Source organism: Apis mellifera, linkage group LG11 (assembly GCF_003254395.2).
Source record: "Apis mellifera strain DH4 linkage group LG11, Amel_HAv3.1, whole genome shotgun sequence".
Lineage (NCBI taxonomy): Eukaryota > Metazoa > Arthropoda > Insecta > Hymenoptera > Apidae > Apis > Apis mellifera.
In genome coordinates, this window is record NC_037648.1 from 523,749 (window position 1) to 545,087 (window position 21,339).

Here is a 21,339-nt window from a genome sequence, read left to right on the forward strand (position 1 = left end):
TTCAACAGTACTTTTTTTCTATGATATTAATAACATATTTACAGATATAGAAATGCTTACAAAATGAGAAATATTAATTCTGTGTAATATTTTTTTTTAAATATTAATAAAATTTTCAAAGATATTGTATACATAATTATCATACAGTCAATCAATCATAACAAAAATTATTAAAGTTTTTTTTGTATGTATATATAGTGAACATATAACTTTTTTACTTCTTAAATTTTGGGGTTTAATGCTCGTATTATTTATCTTAATTATTTTAGGAAAAATTTTAGTACCAAAAATGATTTGATAAATTTTTTTTTAGATTATTATGTTTAATCACATTCCATAGAAAGCTGAAAAATATTAGAAAAACTTTGTCTCTACTTACCTAATATATAAACATAGTACATTTGAGTCTTGAAAAGACATCATTGCTTTAAGAGATTACACATGTAGATTGCGAAGTAGCATTTTCCATATTATTGAGATTACTATAACTACCTCGGAAATTTATATCTTCCACTTTTAAAGATAATTCATGTGATCGTTCTTCATCTAACGGAGCAGTTGTTGAAGTATGACTGATAGACGAATGCCGAGATCGTGATAAAGTTCCTCGTTGATTACTACCTGCAGATGGAGCTGGACTAGGAGAAGGACTCTCTGGTATTTGTTCCTGTTCTTGTTGTTGTTTTGTTATAATTAATCTATTTAGCAAAGAAATTTGACCTTGAATACTTGACATAAAAGGTCTATATCCCAAACTAAAATATAAATTTAATTTTTCATTTTATTTTTAAATTTTATTTTAAACATATATTATGTGATACATACCATTCAGAATGAGACCATTTAGTTAATGTAAGAAGACCATCTCTTAAATTAATTACAGAATCAAATGATTGCATAGGTGCATGTGCTGCTCTGATAGTTCTAGCCATAGCAGGTGCATCTCTTAAAACAGTTGCCAATACTGCAGCCCATCCTAAACAACTACCTTCCAAAAATAATTGTAAAAGATATCTAAGCTGTACTTCCGCACGACTTATCGGTGCACAGAGTGAAGCATTATGAACTTCTGTTTGTTCAACAGGATCTGGTGAAACCCAACACACTGTTCCGACTCCAGTTCCAACGATTGATTCAGTATCATCTCTCCAAATAGTACTACTATCACTAAGGACGCTGTTAGCATCTAAAAATACAGAAATAAAATTTATATTTTTGTAATCTAAAATAACATGATTAAATTTATGTTATTATAAGATGGTGCAAATACCATGTAACATATTTGCTGTTAATTTAGTTTCAGTAGCAGGAAATTGAGTTTCTAAACTGGCAACAGGAGACACTAATGTCGTATAAGGTGGTCTTCCACTTGGTAAACTAGTATAACCACTATCAGGTAAATCAACAACAAAACTGGAGTTTAATGGTTCATCTTCTGGACTTTCTAAATTCACAGATCTTATAGAACGTAAAGAAGTAAGGCTAGATCTTCGAAATTTTTGTAAAGTTGGAAGGGATAATACAGGATAAGCAAATGAAAAATCTTCATGCACTGCTTTCAATGCCGCAATATAATCGTCTATTTTTGCTGCTCTATCACGTTCTCTGGCAAACCATGTAACTAAATGAAAATCTAAGCGTGCAGAAAATCTGCCTAAATCTGCGAGTCGTTTTGCTGAAAGTAATCGACGGGCATGACGTTGTAGTATTACATCAATAAAAAATTCCTCGGCTGAACCTTCTCTAAAAAATAATAAACACTTTATTTTAGTATTGATAGTGTATTTTTAATAGCTTTAATCAATATTTATTCTAGAATTTAATACAAAACCTATCAAAACATACTTGTTATCAACCTTCTCAGTTTTAGAAGTATTGGTAGGTACAGACTTTTTTCGCCTCATAACAACATTTCTAGTTTTTTCTAACATTGAAGAAGGAGCTATATCTTTAGTTATTGAATCAGATTGTACTTTAGGTGTCACTGTAGTGCTATAACTTCGACTTCTTGAAACTTGCATGGTTCCTAATACTAAAGATAAATCATCTTCATGAGGTGAGAGTGGTGGAGTTTGAGGAGGTCCGCCTAATTTTGATGTTCCACCCCAAGATGTTCTTGGAGATTCCACATCATTTGGATCTTAATAAAAAAAAAAAGGATATATAAATATAGAGATCATAATATATATTTATAAAAATTTTACAAAATATTTATTGTTCTACCTATTGCTCTAAGAAAACGAACAAGATCTTTTGAAAGTTCCCATCTTCCTTGTTCTAAAGCAGCATCCAATAACAAGGTAGCATGTTGTCGACTAACGATTGAAGGTTCTAGATTTTGTAAAATTATTAAGTAACTAGCAGCAGTATCAAGTTGTTGACGTTGCAAACAATCTTGCAACAACTTTTTTGGTGGCCCAGCAACAGAGAATAAATAAGGCCATAGTGCTATTTCAGTCTTTCTAGCGCATTGAACAACTGCTCTAGCCCATACTCCTGGAAATTCACGGATGAATTCCACCACAGAAGGCAACTGAGCATCTGGGATTGGTTCTTTACTAGTTGCTTCTTCTTCTAGTACCTCATGAAGTAAAAGTTCTAATGAATGTGGAAAGTATGGCAGTGCAGAACACGAACGAGCAATTTCCCAAGCATGATATCCTAAATTGCGATGAATAAGTTGTCGTAATATTTGATGAAGATAAACTTGACTCTAAAATTAAAATAATATGTAAGAAATTTTCACGTAATAAAGATATTTTATGATGTTTACACTTACTGTAAGTTCTAATAAACTAAATGGCAGCGAAAATAGGGAATTAGTATCCGAAGTAAAAAGTACTGTATCATTTTCTGCCCCCAATAAAATAGCATCCTCAAATAATATAGCTAAAGGATAAATACGTAAATGAAAAGGTAACATAATTCTTTTGCTCATAAAGGTATGCGTTTTTTCTTGATGATTCCTTGGAAATAATGGAAGCCAAACGCGCATGCCATGAGCACCGCAAAATAACCATAGAGCTTCTGTTAAATGAGGTTTATCTCTTCTTGATCTCCATGGTACCCAAACATTCTCTACATAAGAAGCTAATACTGTTGGAGCACTACACGTAAACAGCTGTAAAGAATAACAAAATTGAAAAGAAATTTTATTTTTATTTTTGAATTATATTATTATTAAAAATATTATTCACATACAACTTCTGGGTTATCAGTACAATGTTCTCGCTGAACCATAAGCAAACGTCCAGATACATTCAACAGAAGACTTTCAGGATGTGGATGACTTCCAGCTGTTTCTGCACGTATAGTGGTTAAAGTGGCACTTACAACACAAGCAGGATGAATACAAAGTCCACTAATATCTACAGTTTGCAATCTTGTTAATTCTATACTTCCTGCATCTAAAAACAAATAAAATTTTAAGATATAATTTTATAATTTATAATTCATAAATTTTTTTTCCCTTCTTACTCACCATTATTGCTTTCTATTACCATATCATAAATGCTAATTTGTGCATTAGCACAAAATGTTAAAAGTCTGTCTTTTAATGTATTGAGCAGTAATACTTGTGATGTCATTCTAACAGTTCTAACATAATTATTATCCAAACGTGTATCACGTGGATATATTCTAACTTCATCTTTATCATCTAATATTGAATAACTACTTGCTATCAAGAAACCTCGATGCCATAATAATCCCCCAGTTACAATGAAATCTCGTTCTTGAGTTTCATTACCAAAAAGTTTCCACTTACGGGAAGGTAAAGAATAATGAGCTAATCCTGTACGCCCTGCTACAGCTATACTCATACCTTCATTATCAATAGCAGTATACTAAAAGAAATTGTAAATTTGTTTATAATAATATATATATATTTCACATATAAAATATCATAGTTTAAAAATATTTATAATTTATATAAATAATATGAAATTACATACTCTTATTGGCCAATTGGCACCACTATATGCAGTTGGAATAGGAACAACTAGCCATTGTTTACAACCAGCAAGTATTTGTGTTATAGAATCATTAGGAATTTCATTACCAATATGAAAAGTTGAAGTATTTGTAGAAACTCCCCCACCTAGATTTAAATATAGTCTATCTTCACCTTGTAAATACAAATGTCCATGATGACCCTATATAAAAATTTAATGTTATTAATGATAAATATTATTATATAAAATATATATAAATATATATAATATATATAAAATATATATATATTATAATATAAAATATAAAAATTATATAAATATTTATTTTGAATATTTACCATACAAGGATTAACAGTCAAAGGGCTTTTTACAAAATCTAGTTGTATCAAAGAACACTTTAAATTATTTTCTTCATTTTCATTTTCTTCTATTAAAGTAGGACTTGGAGATTCTCTTAACATCCAAAGCTGATAACCTTCAGCAGACCATTCCTAATATATACAAGAGATAAAATTATAAGAGATAAATTAATAACTAAATTAAATAAATTCACTAACCATTGTATGAATATGCAAAGGATTATCATGTGCCAAATCTACTCTTAAACCATAATCCCATTTTAAACTACACAATAAAAGAGCACCAAATGTACTCCATATTGCTAGGCCACCACCTTCCCAAGCTAATGCAATAGCACAACTATCAGGGGTCCATCTCAAACATCTTACACGACCTGGTCTTCCTGGATAATCTTTGGAAGATAAACTTAATGTATGTGACATTTCTAAACTTCCAGTTGTTTCATCAACATAGTACACTACACCTTCAGAACTAATAATAAAATATACATTAAATAAGTCATAAATTTCGTTAAATATATATTAAAATTATTAAAAAAAGTCTTTACTTTTGTCTTCCAATTGCAATAAGACGATATTTATGATTTACAGCTGCACAAGTAGCATCATCAACATCTCTAGCCCAAATTCCTTGTACTTGCTAAAAAATAATATTATTGTAAATATTATTTATTTATAAATTTGAACAAAGTAATTAACATACATTAGGATCAAATTTTAATGATTGTGCTGTGAGAAATGCTGCTTTGCCAGTATTGAGTACAATTGCAAATCCACCAACTAAAGGAGAATATTCAATATCGGTAACATACACATTATTCTCAGTAAGTGGTATAGCTACAGTAGATATTTGTTGATCTACACTAAATGGTATTCTCCTTAGATCAAGAGAATAATCTCTATTTACTGTACCATCCCATTTATGACGTATTACATGACTGGTTTTTGTAGCTACCATAAGTTCATCACGTATACAAACTAAAGAACTAATTCCACCATCTATCCAAGCTGACTTTTCCTAATAAAAGAATAATTTGTTTAATAAATTATATAATCCATATAATAAAAAATATATTTATATTATACATTTACTTACAAATGTTAAAACTAAAGAAGGGATAATTTCTTTGATAAAAAGTTCAGCACTATCTCTTTTTAAACTGGTAACTGGAGAATCTCTCTGTTCATAGAGACCTCTTCCTTCTGGGCTGGTGTCTTGCAATCGATAAAATAACAGGTAACTATCTGTTGTCTGGAAATAAATTAATAATATAAAATTTCTTTTTGTATCAAAAATTGATTAATTGATTATCATTTTTCATACCGCAATGACAATCATACTGGAATCTGGCCTCCATTGTACTAAAATATTGTCACCATGTTTCTTTAAAGAATCTGTAGTTCGTCTAATAAATACAATAGGTACACAAGGCTAAAAAAAAAATGACAATCTATGTCTGTTATTTATGTACATTAAAAAATGTTCTTGCTCTTTTATATTTATAAAAATTTAATAAGAAAATCAATTTATACAATAAATAAAGACTTTTATAATATATATATATAACAATTATAATATAATATAAAAAAAATAAAGTTATAAATAAATATTTATTAAATATAATTTTTAATGATAAGAAAATATGCATTTAATATTTAGTATTAATCATAGAAAATAATTATTCGAAACACATAGGAAAATTACAATACGCATAATAAGATTATTACGATTGAATTTATAATACCTTACAATACCAGATGGTAAGAGTATCTGTTGTTAGAACTGCAAAAAGTATTTTATCCCTGTTGCAAACAACCGCAGTTATTTTTTCTGGATCTATTGTATTTAGAACTCGCGGCCATCCAATAGGAAAAAACATGATTTCGCCTTAAGATTATTTGTTTTTTACGTTCACATTCCTGTTATATTTAAGTTATCCTTGGATTTCATATATTGTCTCAAAGAATCTGACAAGTAAACATATCCTAACCTCATCATCTTACGCAAAGCATAAATATTAACACCACAGACTAAGGATTAAATAGAGTCCTATCATCTAATATAGCCCAGTAGTTACGTAGCATCCATTACCATTCTTGTGTCACATGCGACAATATCGATTTAGAATAGAATGAAATAACAGCGCCATTGGAATAAAAACACGAAAGCAATTAGGAGAATGTAATATGTAAAAAAGTGGCACTATATATAAAATCACAAATTTTTATTCAAATTTTGTTATTTTACATTAAAAGAATACATTTTAAAATAATTGATATTATTCCATGTTAAATTAAAATGATGATTTTACTACATTTTATCTAAAAATTAAATAAAAAAAGTAAATTGAAAATTTTTCAATCGAGAGATTGATTTTCAATCAGCACCATCTCGTGTTTGGATCAACGAAGTTTCGATTTGTTACTAATATAGTATAATAGATGAAGAGGTATACAAATTTGCCTGACGTCATAGACAAGAAAAGCGATATTGTGCGAGAAGGATAAAAAATATTTTTCGCCATTTTGAAAACGGTACATAGAAAATTAATTAATCATTTTATAATTAATTTATAGTTTTCTATATATAAAATTTTTGTATTTTTAAGCTTCTATTTTAAAGTTAAAAATTTAGGCAAGTTTCTCGTATCAATTAATCTCGTATCATTTTAATATGAAATTTTCTTTAATTAATTATTTATTAACGATTATATTATAATGATATTTATGAAAAATCTTTCAATCCTCCATTTTGATATAACATTAATAAATAATTAATTAAAGAAAATTTCATATTAAAAGTGATATAAGAAATTTACTTGAAGTTCTAATTTTAAGATGAAAGCTTAAAAGTATAGAAATTTTGAATAGAAAACGTATAATTAATAAATTTTTCATATGGAATCAAAGTAGCGGGAAATATTTTTTGTCTCTCTTATACAATGATGTTTTCCTTGTCTGTGACGTCACGCAGTCCGAAAACTTCCTTGTCTATTCTGCTATGCTAATAATAAATCGGAACTTCAGTGATCCAAACGCGAGATGGCGTTAATTCTCAATTCTCACTTTATCTTATTCAAAAAATGTGTTTAACATTCGAAAGATGGCATTAATAGTCAATTCTTATCTTATTTCTATCCTTCTCCCATTATCTACTTTCCTTGCACGTGATCATAAATGAAATGGGCGAGGGGGATGATATGAATTAAATGTACTTTTATCATTTCTCTTTTAAAATTACATTGTATCTTAGATATAGATGTAGATTATAAAAACATGTATTTAATATATTTATAATCAATATTTTTTAAAAATATAAAATAAAAACACGTAAAATAATCATCAATTCATTTATACAGATGTAATTTAAATAACATTTAATAGAATTATTCAAAATGTAATATAATATTGATAGATTTGGAAAATTATTGTATCAATATATCTTTTGGAAATATTTATCCATTGATTATTATTATTTATAATGAATATTTTTATATTATCTTAAAATATTCAAATGTATTGCTGATCGAGTATCACGAATATATATCCGTTTAACATAGATATGTTCTACTTATTCACGACTTCGAAGTCTGTACATTATTCATAATATCACAGAACCTCATCATCGAACTTTTTTATAAACCACTGTTTACATATTTAGGATAAATTCGACGCTTACTATTATTATTACAATATTATTATTTACATTTTTTTCTACGCATAAATCGCGTATTAAATATTACATAATTAAAATAGATAAATAAGATTCTATAAGTATCCTTTTAAATACATTCATTTTCGGCGATTATGTGTAGCCAAGATATTAAAGATTCTCAAAATTATTTCGAAAAATTAAATAAAAATAAAAATTCCAAAAAGAATGATATAGAATAATATTCTAAGAAGAATAATTAATTATTGTTGCATAAAATTTAATTTTTAAACGATTACTTTTATAAGAAACCTATTAAAACAGCATATATGCAATTTCTAAAGCCAAGTATACCGAACCAATAAACTTGTAAGTATATAATTCGGTTTGTTATCTTATTTAATTTCGAACAAATATATCGATCATTCTTCGATAAATCTTTCGTACAAACATCTTTAAAATTATTCTTCTCTTTTTTTTTTTTTGTTTCTTCTTTTTTAATCTATTTAGAATAACAAAGAATTGGCCATTCAACAAACAGAACAGAGAAATCGATAAACGTATTAACCAGTCTATTCACGATGAAAAATACTCTTAAAAGTAATTGACATTTCTAACAAGTGGGTTCCATGGTTGGTGACATAATATTCATTTTCATAGGTCGGCCAAATCCACGCGTTCCATCGGGTCCAGATGGCATTCTCGTCACGTTTTCTGGTAAATGTGTCAACGCTATACCACTATTGCTCCTCGGTCGGCAATAACCTCCCTGCTCGGAACCAGACGAGCATAGAGACAATCTTCTGGAACTTGAGTCGAAAGTAGAGTCTCGGCTGCAAGCAGACAATCTTCTCAAAAATGGGCTGTAATCCGCAGAACCACGGCGACTAGAATGATAACAAGCACTACTGCATTCGGAACCGGAACTCGAGCAGCAAGAAAAACGCCGATTCTCTTGATAATAGTAATTTGGCGGGAAAACTGGATGACAGTAACCGGTCTCAGAGCCGGAAGAGCAAGCAGAGTAACGTCTGCCGAAACTTCCGGCCTCTGAACCAGAACCAGAACAGGAAGACAAACGACGAAGAATAAAACCATTCTCTGAGCCCGAGATCGAACAAGCGGACAATCGACGAGATAACCATGCATCTGGCGATGGAGGTCCTGTAACAAAGATAACCTATAAGTTTTAACCTATTGAAGAAACAAAATAGATTTTGATAATTGTATTTTTTTTTCATTTAATATACATTCTTATTAAAGAATGTGACTAATTCGAACTGTTTTTTAAGAATCTTACGAAAAATTATTAATTAAATTTTAAATTATTAAAATTAAGAAACGATTAAAGAAACGAATAGAAATAATAATGTTAGACATTGTTTCGTAGAATACCTTGGAATGGATGGGCAGGATAAGCGTGATACATTGGATAACCATGAATAGGCTTCTTGTGTCTGGCTCTTCCATCTTCTGGCTCAGATCCGCTGGGGCAACTCGAGGAGTTGTAAACTTCCTCTTTCGTCAACCTCGTAAGAGCACTTTTCTTCGCTGGTTGTTGTTTCCTTTTTTTATCGCTGGATTGTTGCAGTTCGAACACCTTGGCATCGCCCAATATCATTTGTAAGGCGGTACGAGCGGACGCCGAATCCGTGAACTCGACCATGGCGCATTCCTCGCTCGATGCCAATTCTGGCCTCTTGGCGATTGCTTGACGCACCTGATAATTAACGAAACGAAATTACTTGTATCAATATAATGAACTCCCGATGCAAAGGTAAGTTTTTATTATTCGTAATCATTATTGTCTCTCGTTTTGTTTCAAACGTAAAAATTTCGTAGATACCGTGGAAAAGATAAAGATAAAGATAAAGATGGCGCTACCTCGGCTGGTGCAGGATGGCCAGGTCGAAGCACCCTGATGAGTGCGATCTCCCCGCACGGCCTGAAGATCTCGGCGACAGATTCAACCGACAATTTCTCCACTGGAAGCCTCGCGGCCAGGATCGTTCTCGACGGGGTGGTCTGATCGAAGGGAGGCAATGGATCGACTCTGCGCAATTTGCTACCCTGCGGATTCACTTGAAGCTTCCTCGACCTGGCCAGAGCAGCCCCGACGACCCTCCAATCTCTGCTTAAATGCTTTACCCTTTTAAAACTCGATATAAGCTTCAGGGATACGTATCCTTCTTTGTTCCTTCTCACGTGTTTCAGCAGGAAAGCGTCCTTCACGATGTTCTCGTCGGAGAAATAGAACTCTACCTGGGCACAAATCTTCTCGGCCAGTTCGTCGGTCGGAGGGACGAAATCGTCCGCTTGGGTTCCAATACTTACTTCCGATATTTCTTCGCTCCTCGACTCTTTAAAACTGGCCTCTTCCAACGAATCTGCTCCAGAATCTGGATCACTATTCTTTCGTTGCAACAACGACGGATCGTTTATTTTCTTCTCGTTGTCGGAACTTCCGCTGTCCGACAGATCAGCCTCCTCCCCCTTCGAGCCTCTTCGGTCGAAGGAAAGGCTCACGTCGCTGTCCACGGACGAAATACTGTCCCTCGTGTCGGATTTTTTCATCGGTGGAGGAGAAAAGATCAAGTTCCCTACTTGATCTCTCGATTCCTGTTGTATATCCACCTCTTCCATCTTTCGAATTGAGTCCTTTGAAATATAACAAACAAAGTATCTTTCCAAATTAATCCATCCAGAGAGAAATCCGTATTTTCACTTGGCAAATATTCTCTTCTCAATACTATTCTTGATATTATCTTCCCAATATAATCAAACGAACATCACAAATTTGATGTCAACATAACAAAATTGATGTCCACTTGAATTTACTTGAAAATTATTTATTTAATCCCTTATAATATATATAACACTTAGGAAGTCGATTGAAAAATCAGATTGGAGAATCGAATTTTTTCATATATCTCTCTCTCTCTCTCTCTCTTTCTCCTCCAAGAATAATTCGTTCGATGGTCGATCTCTTCCTTCCTGTCACGTTTGCCGATACGAAATTGAATCTGCGACGACAGGCCAGCAGATCTATTAAACGTAACGATGGCACGCCGACCGTTTCTTGGAGAGGGAAAACGTGGAGGACGTGGAGCGTGGGGGGAGGGAGAGGATAGAGGGGGCAACTATCGCGGTGTTAAAGGGACGAAAAAGGGGGAGGGAGAGAGGGAGAAAAAAAAAAAGAAAGAAAAATAGAGCCGAAAGAGGTGGTTTTTTTTTTCCCCGCTCTCGTTGGGAACGCGTGCCGGTCTGCCTCGGAAGGGGAGGAAAGTGGGGGACTTGCGCGATTCGTGACAGTTCGGGGAAGAGTGGCCTTCCCGAAGGCGCGTCCACCTCTTTAAATACTTTCGCCCGCGGGTCGCGCATGCGTGAGAATAACTACCTACTCTCGTGACAAAACCTACCCTGAGGTCGCGACCTTCCTAAATACCGGTCAAGAATGAGGTATTCGGGGGGGAAGATGGCCGAATCATTAGCCGAGATCTCTAAAATGATAGGAGGGGTTGGGGTGAGATAAATTTAATATTTTTCTCTTTCGTCTCGAACCCCTCGATCATCTTTTGAAATAATCATCGTCTGAAATTGATTAATAGTTTTTTTCTTTTCTCATTCTTTTACTTGGCGGATGTTTACTTCGCATTTAAATAAGATTTTACGCTATTCCCGGAGAAAAAAGTGAAATATATGGCTCTTCGTTCAAGGTTGCAATGTTTCGCATAGAAGAGAGGAACGAGGAATGTATTTTAAAAAAAAAAAGAAAAAAGTTATTATCTTTCATTCAAGGCCTACAGTACTTGATACATAATGTAATACGTAAGAATTACGTCTAAGATTATATGTACAACGTGCTTCTATAAATGTAACTACTTTTCAACTATAAAAAGAGAGAGAGAATGAAAAAAAGAGGAAAGATATCGAGAGAAAAATCATCCAATTGGAATTATAAAATTATTAATTTACTTACCGTGAAAAACGAGCGGCAAGGATTTTCATCCAAACTTGTTACGAATCCGGCCAACTTTAATGCGAGAAAAAAAAAAGAAAGAAAGAAAAAAGAAAAAGAAAAATAAAAGTAGAAGGAAAAAAGTAGAAGGAGCGAACTCTTCGACCACTGTTGGACTACCTTGTCGTCCGAGTCTGTCACGGAAGCCGGAGGATGCCGAGACGGCTGTTACAGGAAGGAAGGACTTCTTTATGGTGGTGGTGAACCTCGGTAACCTCGAGAAGAGACCCGGCGGGCTTATTCACAAACGCGTTTCGCATTGCATCCGGACGCTGCCAGCATAATAAGATATAGGTCAAGTGCGGCTGGTACCATGTATGGCCATACCTGTGCCGAGGAAGGACAAAGATATACGCAGGTTATCGAGTTGAAAGGGTTCACTCTACATCTTCGCCTCTTCGCCTATTTCGTACGCCACCTGTCGTACAAAACGCTTGATCGCGTCTAGAATTAATTTCTACGCTTAAGAAGGAAAGTGTAAATTTTATCATCATCGGTGTTTCGATTCTCTTTTATTTACGATATTTTTATTTATTTATTTATTTATTTTCATCAAGAGGAATATTTATTTTGTTATTTGTTGTTTATGTTATATATAAGGTTAAAAAGAGAACATAAAAATGTAAGGTTATGATTACTCGATTAACAGAATTTGTAATTTATACGTATCTTTGATTAATCTTTGGCGATTCACATTGATGAATCACATTGTTAGAATCTAATTAATAGTTCTTTGAACCAATTGACGAATAATCATATATTTGTAAGTATACGAGTATTTTTCTTATATTTCACTATGGTTTAATATTCTTTTCAATCATTTCGATTATAAATTAAATGTAAAAAATAATTATATTATTTTTATATTCTTAAATTAAAACGTAATCTAATCGTTTATCTTTTCGAAAAATTGAATTAAGATTTACGTAAAAGTATTTAGAGCTGTATCGTATATAACCCTCTTAGGTATGGCTTCTTTATTACGTAAGTTGGTCGGTCCAAACCTTTCAGAACCGTAGATTATTTGTGCAACGTTTTTTGAAATCGTTATTCACCAGTTTATATTTGATGATAATTACGTTCTTTTGCGTAATTATAAGAATAATATGTATGTAAAATTACATTATCCAATTATGTTTCACGTTTTATTATTGTAATATAATATATTTTCTTAAATATTCTCTTATTCCCGATTATATTTTCATCTTAACACTTAATAATCTACCAATTGTTCTCAATTATCCAAATATTCTTCCAAATGTTACTTTCAAATTCATACGTTAAAATTTTACTTTCTTGGTACTATAAAAATTACGATATATATTTACGATTATTATCTCTGAAATTAATAAATATCCAGTTATAATTATAAATATTAATAAATATGCAAAAAAGAAAATGGAATTTCATTAACGTAAAATTTTTAACATTTTAAATAATCCAAATATTCTTCCAAATTTATATGCTTTCTTATTTTCTTTTTTTACTATTACAAAAATTTAATATATTATTATTAATTAAGTAGAAAGTAGTAGGTTTCCAATTTAAAAAAAAAGATAGAATTTTACAATGAAACTCATTCAAATTCGCAATATGAACAGCTGCAATTAACATCCAATGCACGATTCAAATATTCAACCCTGAGGGGATATTTCAAAAGACAATCCTTTAAAAGCACTAGTAACATAACTGAAGAATGTAAAAGCCTGCCGGGAACGTTTTTAACGAGATAAACATACAATGAAAATAGTACGGCATAGATTTACCATGATTTTCTTTTTTTCATTAATATAAAAATTTCCATAATTTTTTTTTTATTTTTATCATAATATCGTTCAAATATACATAATGTGTACATAAATAACGTAACATAAACAATATAATGCGCGAATAAAATAAATATTTATACGTATTTTATAAATTTAAGAAAGATTAATAATAAACATAGTGAAAATTCACGTCAAGTGAATTCGAAATGGAAAATGAATGATTAATTTTTTAACGATGCGAACGAAATTAAAACAAACGATATTTCCTACGCTATTTCGATCAATCGTCAACTGGAAATAGCATTCTATTTTCTTCGAAGCAAACGAAACGAATGACAACAGTGGTGTAAATAAATAAAATACTTATCGTTCGAAGAAATTTCGTACAATAATACCATTATTTTTATTCGTTTAAAAATAAATTATCGATAATAATTATTATACAAATTCGAGTTAAATGATATAATTATCGAATAAAATTAAAAAAAAAAAAATCACCTCTTACGTAATTATCGATTATGAAATATATCGATACAGAAATAATAATTGTTTTAAAATATTATTAAAATTTTTCAATTTTCGTCGTTAATAAAATTTCACTTACGATCGTCACAAAACGTGGTTAATTATTTAATCCATTCGAAGAGAAACCAGGACGCGAGCACTTGTAATTGTCGATCTACCGAGGTCTCTAGGAAGGATCTTAAGACGATCTCTTTTCTCTCTTACGTATGTCCTTCTTCATCTTTTATAACCGAGATAACGAGCGATCCAAAATTCTCGATTTAAATTCTTGAAAGGAAACACGACAGTGGCCTCGTATCTCTCTAAAACGTGTTATTCATCGTCTTATAAGAATTATCAATGATTGTATGTTTTCAAACGACGTAGTAAGTGCGCGAGTAAAAAGAAAAAGTGGAAAAAAAAAGTGAAAAAAAAATCGTGACGAGCTTCCAATAGAATTTCATAAATTCTTCGAAAGTAATTTGATTATAATTAAGTGAGAACGCGAAAATAATTGAGGATTAAGAAAATATGGGATTAGATAGAATACTTAGAATATTTAGTAATATTGCATATAGGATTTTTCATCTTCTTAGAAGCACTTCATTTTTTAGTTGAGTTACTTTAATACTTTCATTGCACGTTACCTTTCTTTATAACCTATGAAAGATAATACATTTTGAAGATCACGAGGGAAACAAATGTAACAGGATATCATCGTCCATGTTTATCGTCGTTAGCCTTCAAAGTATTTCGATGTAAAATGAACGTTCGTGAAAAGTTCAGTATACGTCTTCGTTCACGTAATCGTCATCTCCTTTTATTGATGCGTTTGATGTAATTTATTGCAATGCTTGAGAAATCGATTAACATTATCCATCTAATACGATTTACCATTCGAATGTCTTATTATTGTAAGAAAGTTAATAAATATTTAAGGTTATGAATTATCGTATATAATTTTGCTTATAAACATATTTAATAAGATATTGAAATAGTTGAATTCTAAATTAAAATTTGATTTCTAATCGATCTGTAGACTTGTTTTGACATGTTTTTGATCGATAACAATTTAATTATCTACGAATTTATTTATTTATATTTTTATTGTAAAAAGATAATTATTAAATTCCTCAAACAATGTGCACTCCATCGCCACGCATAAAATTATAACGTTGGTCAACTATACTGATCTTCGTCGATTAAAATATTAAAGAACGTTTAAAAATATTATAATTATGCTTCCAAGCGTTATTTTATCAAAATTTGACATCTTATTTCTGCTCAAAGAAGCATCGATCGAGACAGAAGAATCTGGAAAATAGCAGTTATCCAATATACCCTACAATGTTATCGTCCAACGTTTGCGACGATTTCCCGACACAGAGGGCGGCGATTCCTTGAGGCGATTCTTAGTTGTTCATCGTCTTGTTCTGTTCACTGGAGACGGGAGCAGAACTCGAACTGGGTCAGGGCAGCGCGCCAAATGGTTGGATCAATTTTATTTTAAATTTATCAAGTCCGCTTCGACTCCATGGACACGCGTGATCAGTTCAGATTTCCAGACTGTGCATACCGATTAAAATGGTACTTTGCTTGTGTAACGCGAAAAATAAACAACCATCAAATTATTCCTCGATTCTTTTTTTCAGAAGAAAGATCTAAGATTTTAAGTATATTTTTTTCAATATATCGTTGCATAATTTTATCTGAATATAATATGAAAATTATAATATAATATATAATATGATATATATAATATGAAAATTTGATTCATTATTTGTAATAATTAATTTTATATTTATATAAAAACGAAATTATGAGAAACGATATAATCCTATTATTTGTTTCGATGATCTATCATATATATGCTTCAATAATCGTAAGAAAAAAAAAATGAAGAATTTTAAAAAATGTAATGCATATGTGCAATGCATAGCTTGAAATTTTAATTTGAATCAAAGAAATCATTTTGACATTACGTTTACAAGAGAAAATCGCGTAAAGATATGCAAGTGTACATTTTGCATCTACATCTACATCGATCACAGATTTCTATCTTCGATCAAAGAATTTCCTCTTTAATAAATCTTCGATTGTTATTCTTCATTCCAGTTAAATCGTTTATTTTTTTCTTTTTTTCATTATCCAATTGTGATTACTTATAAGCAATAATCATTTTTGAGAAAAGATCGAACATATTTTATCGTAATTGTCTATTATAAATAATATATATATATATATATATATATTTCAAATAATTAATTTTTATGAAATTTTCCTGGCGAGATTTATTATATACTACGTTTATGCGAGATAATTGTTTTCATATTTATAATGTGTATATATATATATATATATATATATATATATATATATATATATATATATAAAATAGGGAAAACATACCACATGGGATAAGTAATAACGGAGAACCACTGGAACTATGTGAGTCAGGCAGAATAAGGTCCAATATAAGGCCCTGAGGTGATTCGCCTAGACGGCCATGACCATATTACAGGCCAAAGGCCCCCGATACCATCTATACTTCCAGTAACAATTGATGAAATCATTACTGGCAATTTTTTATACTTATAGTGATAAAACTAGAATTAGTAACAAAAACTTCATTGTATTTAAATATTATCTAATTCATCATTTTATTATTTATAACATAAAAGTAATTGTGTAAAATATAAATTTCATTATAAAAAATAAATTTTGAAAAAAGTTATAAAATATTAATAAAAATAATCGATATTTAAGAGATCAAATTATATAAAATTTAATATTAAAAGAATATTATAATATTATAATATATTAATAAAAACATTTTAATATATTGTTACAAGATATATCGTTTTTAATATGATAAAGCTTAATTTAATAACATGCGCATATTATTATTATTATTTTACGATTTAAACAGTTCATTATATAATTTATAAAGATGAAAATAATAAATGTTTCATATATAAAGGCTATAAAAATTTGATATATATATATATATATATATATATATATATCATACATATATTAATTACTTACATTTGTATTTAAAAAATCTATAATTCTTATATGGTATACATTTATTTACATGTATAGAAAGAAAATTTGTACAATTATAAAATTTACCATCAACGATATTGTGGACAATGTTGTTTTATTATTGACCTTGAAATATCTACATGACCTATTATAGAAAAATAAAATTGTTAATAAATTTTTTCTTAATATTATTTATAATTAAAAATATTATTATTACCTAATTGTAATTCTATATATAAGGCTAACATTATTACATGTATAGGAACATCACAATCAGGACCTTTTGACATCCAAACCTAAAATATTTGTTAAAATCATCAATTAATGATAAATATAGTATATGTTATCAAAATAATTTATATATATCTATAAATCTATATAGAAAATATACATATAAAATATATACATATAAAAATCATAAATTCTATACCTGTTTTAAAGTTTCTCCAGATTTATCAAGTTCACCACGAATAGCATAAGCTACAGCTAAATTGTAACGGAGTACAGCAATACCAGTAGGGACTGTTGTTGGATACCACACTATGAATAAATTATTATTAATAATTTCATATAATAATTATTTATAAAATTTATATAAAATAAAAAAATTTTAATAATATGTTTACTTTTTATAGGTTTTGAAATAACCTCATCAGATTTTTCTTTGTCTTTATCTTGAATTTCAGGAATAAGTACAGAAGTATTTAAGTCTTGAATATTTTCTGGTTTAAGATATTCAATAGCTTCACTAATTTTATCCATTAATATCAAACTTTCTGCTGCATAAAGATTTCCCAACATTCTATATGCTCCAGGTAATTTATTAATATGTAATAATGCTTTAGCATGTTCAAGCGCAATAACATAATCACCAAGACATAAACATACATAAGCACTTGCAGCCAAAACGCTAATTTTTAAATTTAATGCCTCAATAGCTATAGTTTGAGACATTAAAGTAGTATGTTGAGTGCCTAAAATATTTTTAATGCAAATATTATATTATATATTTATAAATTTGATTATTATATATATATATATAAAATATTGTTTAAATACCTAAATTATGACCAGCTGTTAATGATAAAGATACTGTTTGTGGATTGTGAGCAATTGTAATTGGTACATTAAGTTCATTATTACTTGGTAATAAAAATAATGCATTCTTTAAACACAAAGATGCAAATTCCAATGTTAATTGTGGTATAGCAGAAGGAAAACCTTCAGGATGATATTTTATATCTTTGGAAAGAGAGGAAGCTAAAATAATTTTTCTATTAATTCCTGAACCAACAACTTTTTGTACTAAATCCTTTCTTCGTTTTGGAATATTAAAATCGACTTCATTTGTCTGAAAAATAGTAAAATAACATATTAGAATAATAAATAAAATTCTAAAAAAAAATTATTTGATTTTTTTTTAATTTTTTATCACATTTTAATTAATATAAGTATATAATAATATATTTACCGGTTTATGACAATAAATACAACATTCAGCAATTCTTAACCATAATTTAGGATTATTATGAAGCTTTTGTGAAGCATCCATAAAACAATCAAAAGCTACTGATGCTTGTCCTGCATGCAATAAAGACACACCTAAACTATACATTAATTCATAATGTTTATTCCCACCAAGAGTACACAATGGTTGCAAAGATATAGGATCTATATAAAAACAATTTTTCTTTTTCAATTATTATTTGCAATATTCTTATATAAAAAATTATGAAATAGAAATTAGTTATAATTACCACTATCTTTCATTTGTACACTTTCTAGAGCACATTTATTTTCATGTAAAGCTTTTCTTAAATAAAAACATGCCAAATTTGGTTTACCCATAGCAAGATGTAAACATGCCATATTATTGTAATATAACACAGCAGAAGATTCTCCAGTAGTTCTAAAAAAATTTAAATATAATAAATAAATTATTATTATAAAATAAAATTTTTCAATAATTATAAATTTAACATACTTAAAATCTAAATTTTCTGATGTTATAGAATTTAATAATTTAATAGCTTTCTTGTAATTTCCTCTTAAATATTCAAGATTAGCTTTTAAAAATACAGTTGATATATTCTGAAATTAAACAAAATTAAATACGAAATATACAATTCATAATATAAAAATATAAGATCTAAAAATATAAAATCTAAAAATATCTTACTACAGGTGTACCCAAAGAAACTAATGTTTTCCACTCCCTTTTACACAATTTCAATTGATGCATCATAAGGTATATTCTAGCTTTGCATTTTAATAATTTTAATTTGAATGCATCTGTAGCTGTATCAACTTCTTTTTTTGGCTCCTTTTGTTCCTTTATAGATTTAATTATACCCTCTTTGTCAACTGATGAGATTTTAGAATTATCTGTAGATATAAGTTGACTTTCTATATAATTAATTAAAGATAATGCTGCATCTGGTTGTTCTGTTATTATATGTAATTCTATCAAAAGAAGGCATACTTTATGTGCTAATGATTCTTCTGAAAAAAAAAAAATAATAATAATAATAAATAGATTAAGTTTAATATTAATTTATGCTTTAATAAAAATTTTCATAATTAATATATTATTTACCCATAGGTTCTATGAAAGCAAATAATCTATTCATAATTTGAAGTGCAGCGTTATATTGTTTTGAATGATATAATAAAACTGCTTGATTATACCTCATAACACATTTTTCAATATCATCTATAGTTTCAGTTGAATCAATTGTAGACATTTGTCCACATATTGCATTTAAGCTTTTTCTTAATAATTCTGTTTTTTTTAAATCATTTTTATAACATTCTACTACAACTTTATTATGCATTACTTTTAAATCTTTAGGCCTAAGAGTTTCTAGTTTATTTAAATATGATAAACAATTAGCATATGAGCCTTTTTGAAATTCAGATAATGCATTTTGAGCCAATTCACGTTCTTGTTCTGTTATTACTCCAGGACCAATATCTTTATTCTGTAGTTCAGATGTTTCACTCATTTTTATTTATTACATAGCAATATTTATCATGTTTTAAAAATTTTTGAATTTCACAAATTTATATACAACAATTAAAGCTAAACAATTTTTCATATTTTCATATTTGACATTTATGGAGGTTAAACTTGTATCAAGTTAGAAAATTCTAACTATCCTTCTATAAAAAAAATATTTAATTTAAATTTATTAAACATAAATAATATTAAAATAATATTTAATTAAAAATAATTATTGTTCTAATCCAAGTAAATTTAAAAATTAAATCCTTAACAACAATAACAAAGTATAGAATAAACCTACCATTTTATGAGATTTTGTATCCTATGTTTTGATTTACCGATCGTGCAAGAATTTTGATATGCCCTCTATAAGTTAAGGCTGAATTTAGGAATTATATTCAACATAATTATTAAAGCTGGTAAAGTCAATTAATCAATAGATATAGAAATATTTACGTTTGCTTTAAATACAAGATGTAATTTAAAAGCTTTGAATGAAATAAATAGAGTGGGAATATATGATAAAATGATAAAATAAATAATATAGATTGCTTTAAATAAATAAATAAATAAATTTAAATAATTCAATAATAAAAATATAAGATCATAATATTATATTTTTGTAATGTTATTAAATAATGTTTTAACTAAAATATTCAACTACAAATATTACAAGAGAAATAATGAAATACTTTCATTTTTTACAAAATTATATTATATAATTATTCATTTAAATAAAAAAAAATGAATATTAAAATAAATTTTAATTGATAATTCCTTTTCCAATTAAAAAATGTAATAAAATTTTTATTATAATAAATAAACAATATTTTAATATATATATTAAATTAAATTTATTATGAACTGAAATATCTAAACAACGATATAAATTTACATATCAATTTACATATAATATAATAATATTATGTATATTATATTTATTAAATTTTTATATTTTTAATATAATATATGGATTATTATAATTTATATAATATTACTTACTATAATATTACTTAGATATTACAAATACAC

At 28.7% G+C, this 21,339-nt stretch overlaps 3 protein-coding genes across 4 annotated transcripts; all 3 read right to left on the bottom strand.

The window, feature by feature from the left end:
• Positions 1–86: 86 nt before the first annotated feature.
• Positions 87–6,463, bottom strand: LOC411939 (guanine nucleotide exchange factor subunit Rich). Of its 2 annotated transcripts, none has more exons than XM_026443773.1 (16): positions 6,058–6,462; positions 5,637–5,744; positions 5,409–5,564; positions 5,016–5,330; positions 4,861–4,952; positions 4,511–4,784; positions 4,292–4,444; positions 3,954–4,154; positions 3,482–3,845; positions 3,202–3,407; positions 2,780–3,121; positions 2,224–2,713; positions 1,846–2,140; positions 1,271–1,743; positions 826–1,186; positions 87–755 (listed from the first exon to the last, which is right to left on the bottom strand). In XM_026443773.1, exons 1-16 carry the CDS (start codon positions 6,190–6,192, stop codon positions 428–430), a joined length of 4,293 nt encoding a protein of 1,430 aa, XP_026299558.1. In that variant the 5' UTR covers positions 6,193–6,462; the 3' UTR covers positions 87–427. The 2 variants fall into 2 exon arrangements, with proteins under 2 accessions (XP_026299558.1, XP_026299559.1); XM_026443774.1 differs by having other exon boundaries at positions 582–698; positions 6,058–6,463.
• Positions 6,464–8,396: 1,933 nt separating this feature from the next.
• LOC102654369 (la-related protein 6) lies at positions 8,397–12,726 on the bottom strand. Its single transcript, XM_006557449.3, has 3 exons — positions 9,849–12,726; positions 9,360–9,684; positions 8,397–9,128 (listed from the first exon to the last, which is right to left on the bottom strand). The coding sequence occupies exons 1-3, from the start codon at positions 10,605–10,607 to the stop codon at positions 8,578–8,580; spliced, it is 1,635 nt and encodes a 544-aa protein (XP_006557512.1). The 5' UTR covers positions 10,608–12,726; the 3' UTR covers positions 8,397–8,577.
• Positions 12,727–17,329: 4,603 nt separating this feature from the next.
• LOC409280 (CCR4-NOT transcription complex subunit 10) lies at positions 17,330–20,793 on the bottom strand. Its single transcript, XM_016915199.2, has 11 exons — positions 20,609–20,793; positions 19,900–20,465; positions 19,483–19,805; positions 19,288–19,394; positions 19,061–19,212; positions 18,775–18,974; positions 18,363–18,654; positions 17,930–18,277; positions 17,734–17,843; positions 17,521–17,599; positions 17,330–17,448 (listed from the first exon to the last, which is right to left on the bottom strand). The coding sequence occupies exons 2-11, from the start codon at positions 20,306–20,308 to the stop codon at positions 17,393–17,395; spliced, it is 2,076 nt and encodes a 691-aa protein (XP_016770688.2). The 5' UTR covers positions 20,309–20,465; positions 20,609–20,793; the 3' UTR covers positions 17,330–17,392.
• Positions 20,794–21,339: the final 546 nt, after the last annotated feature.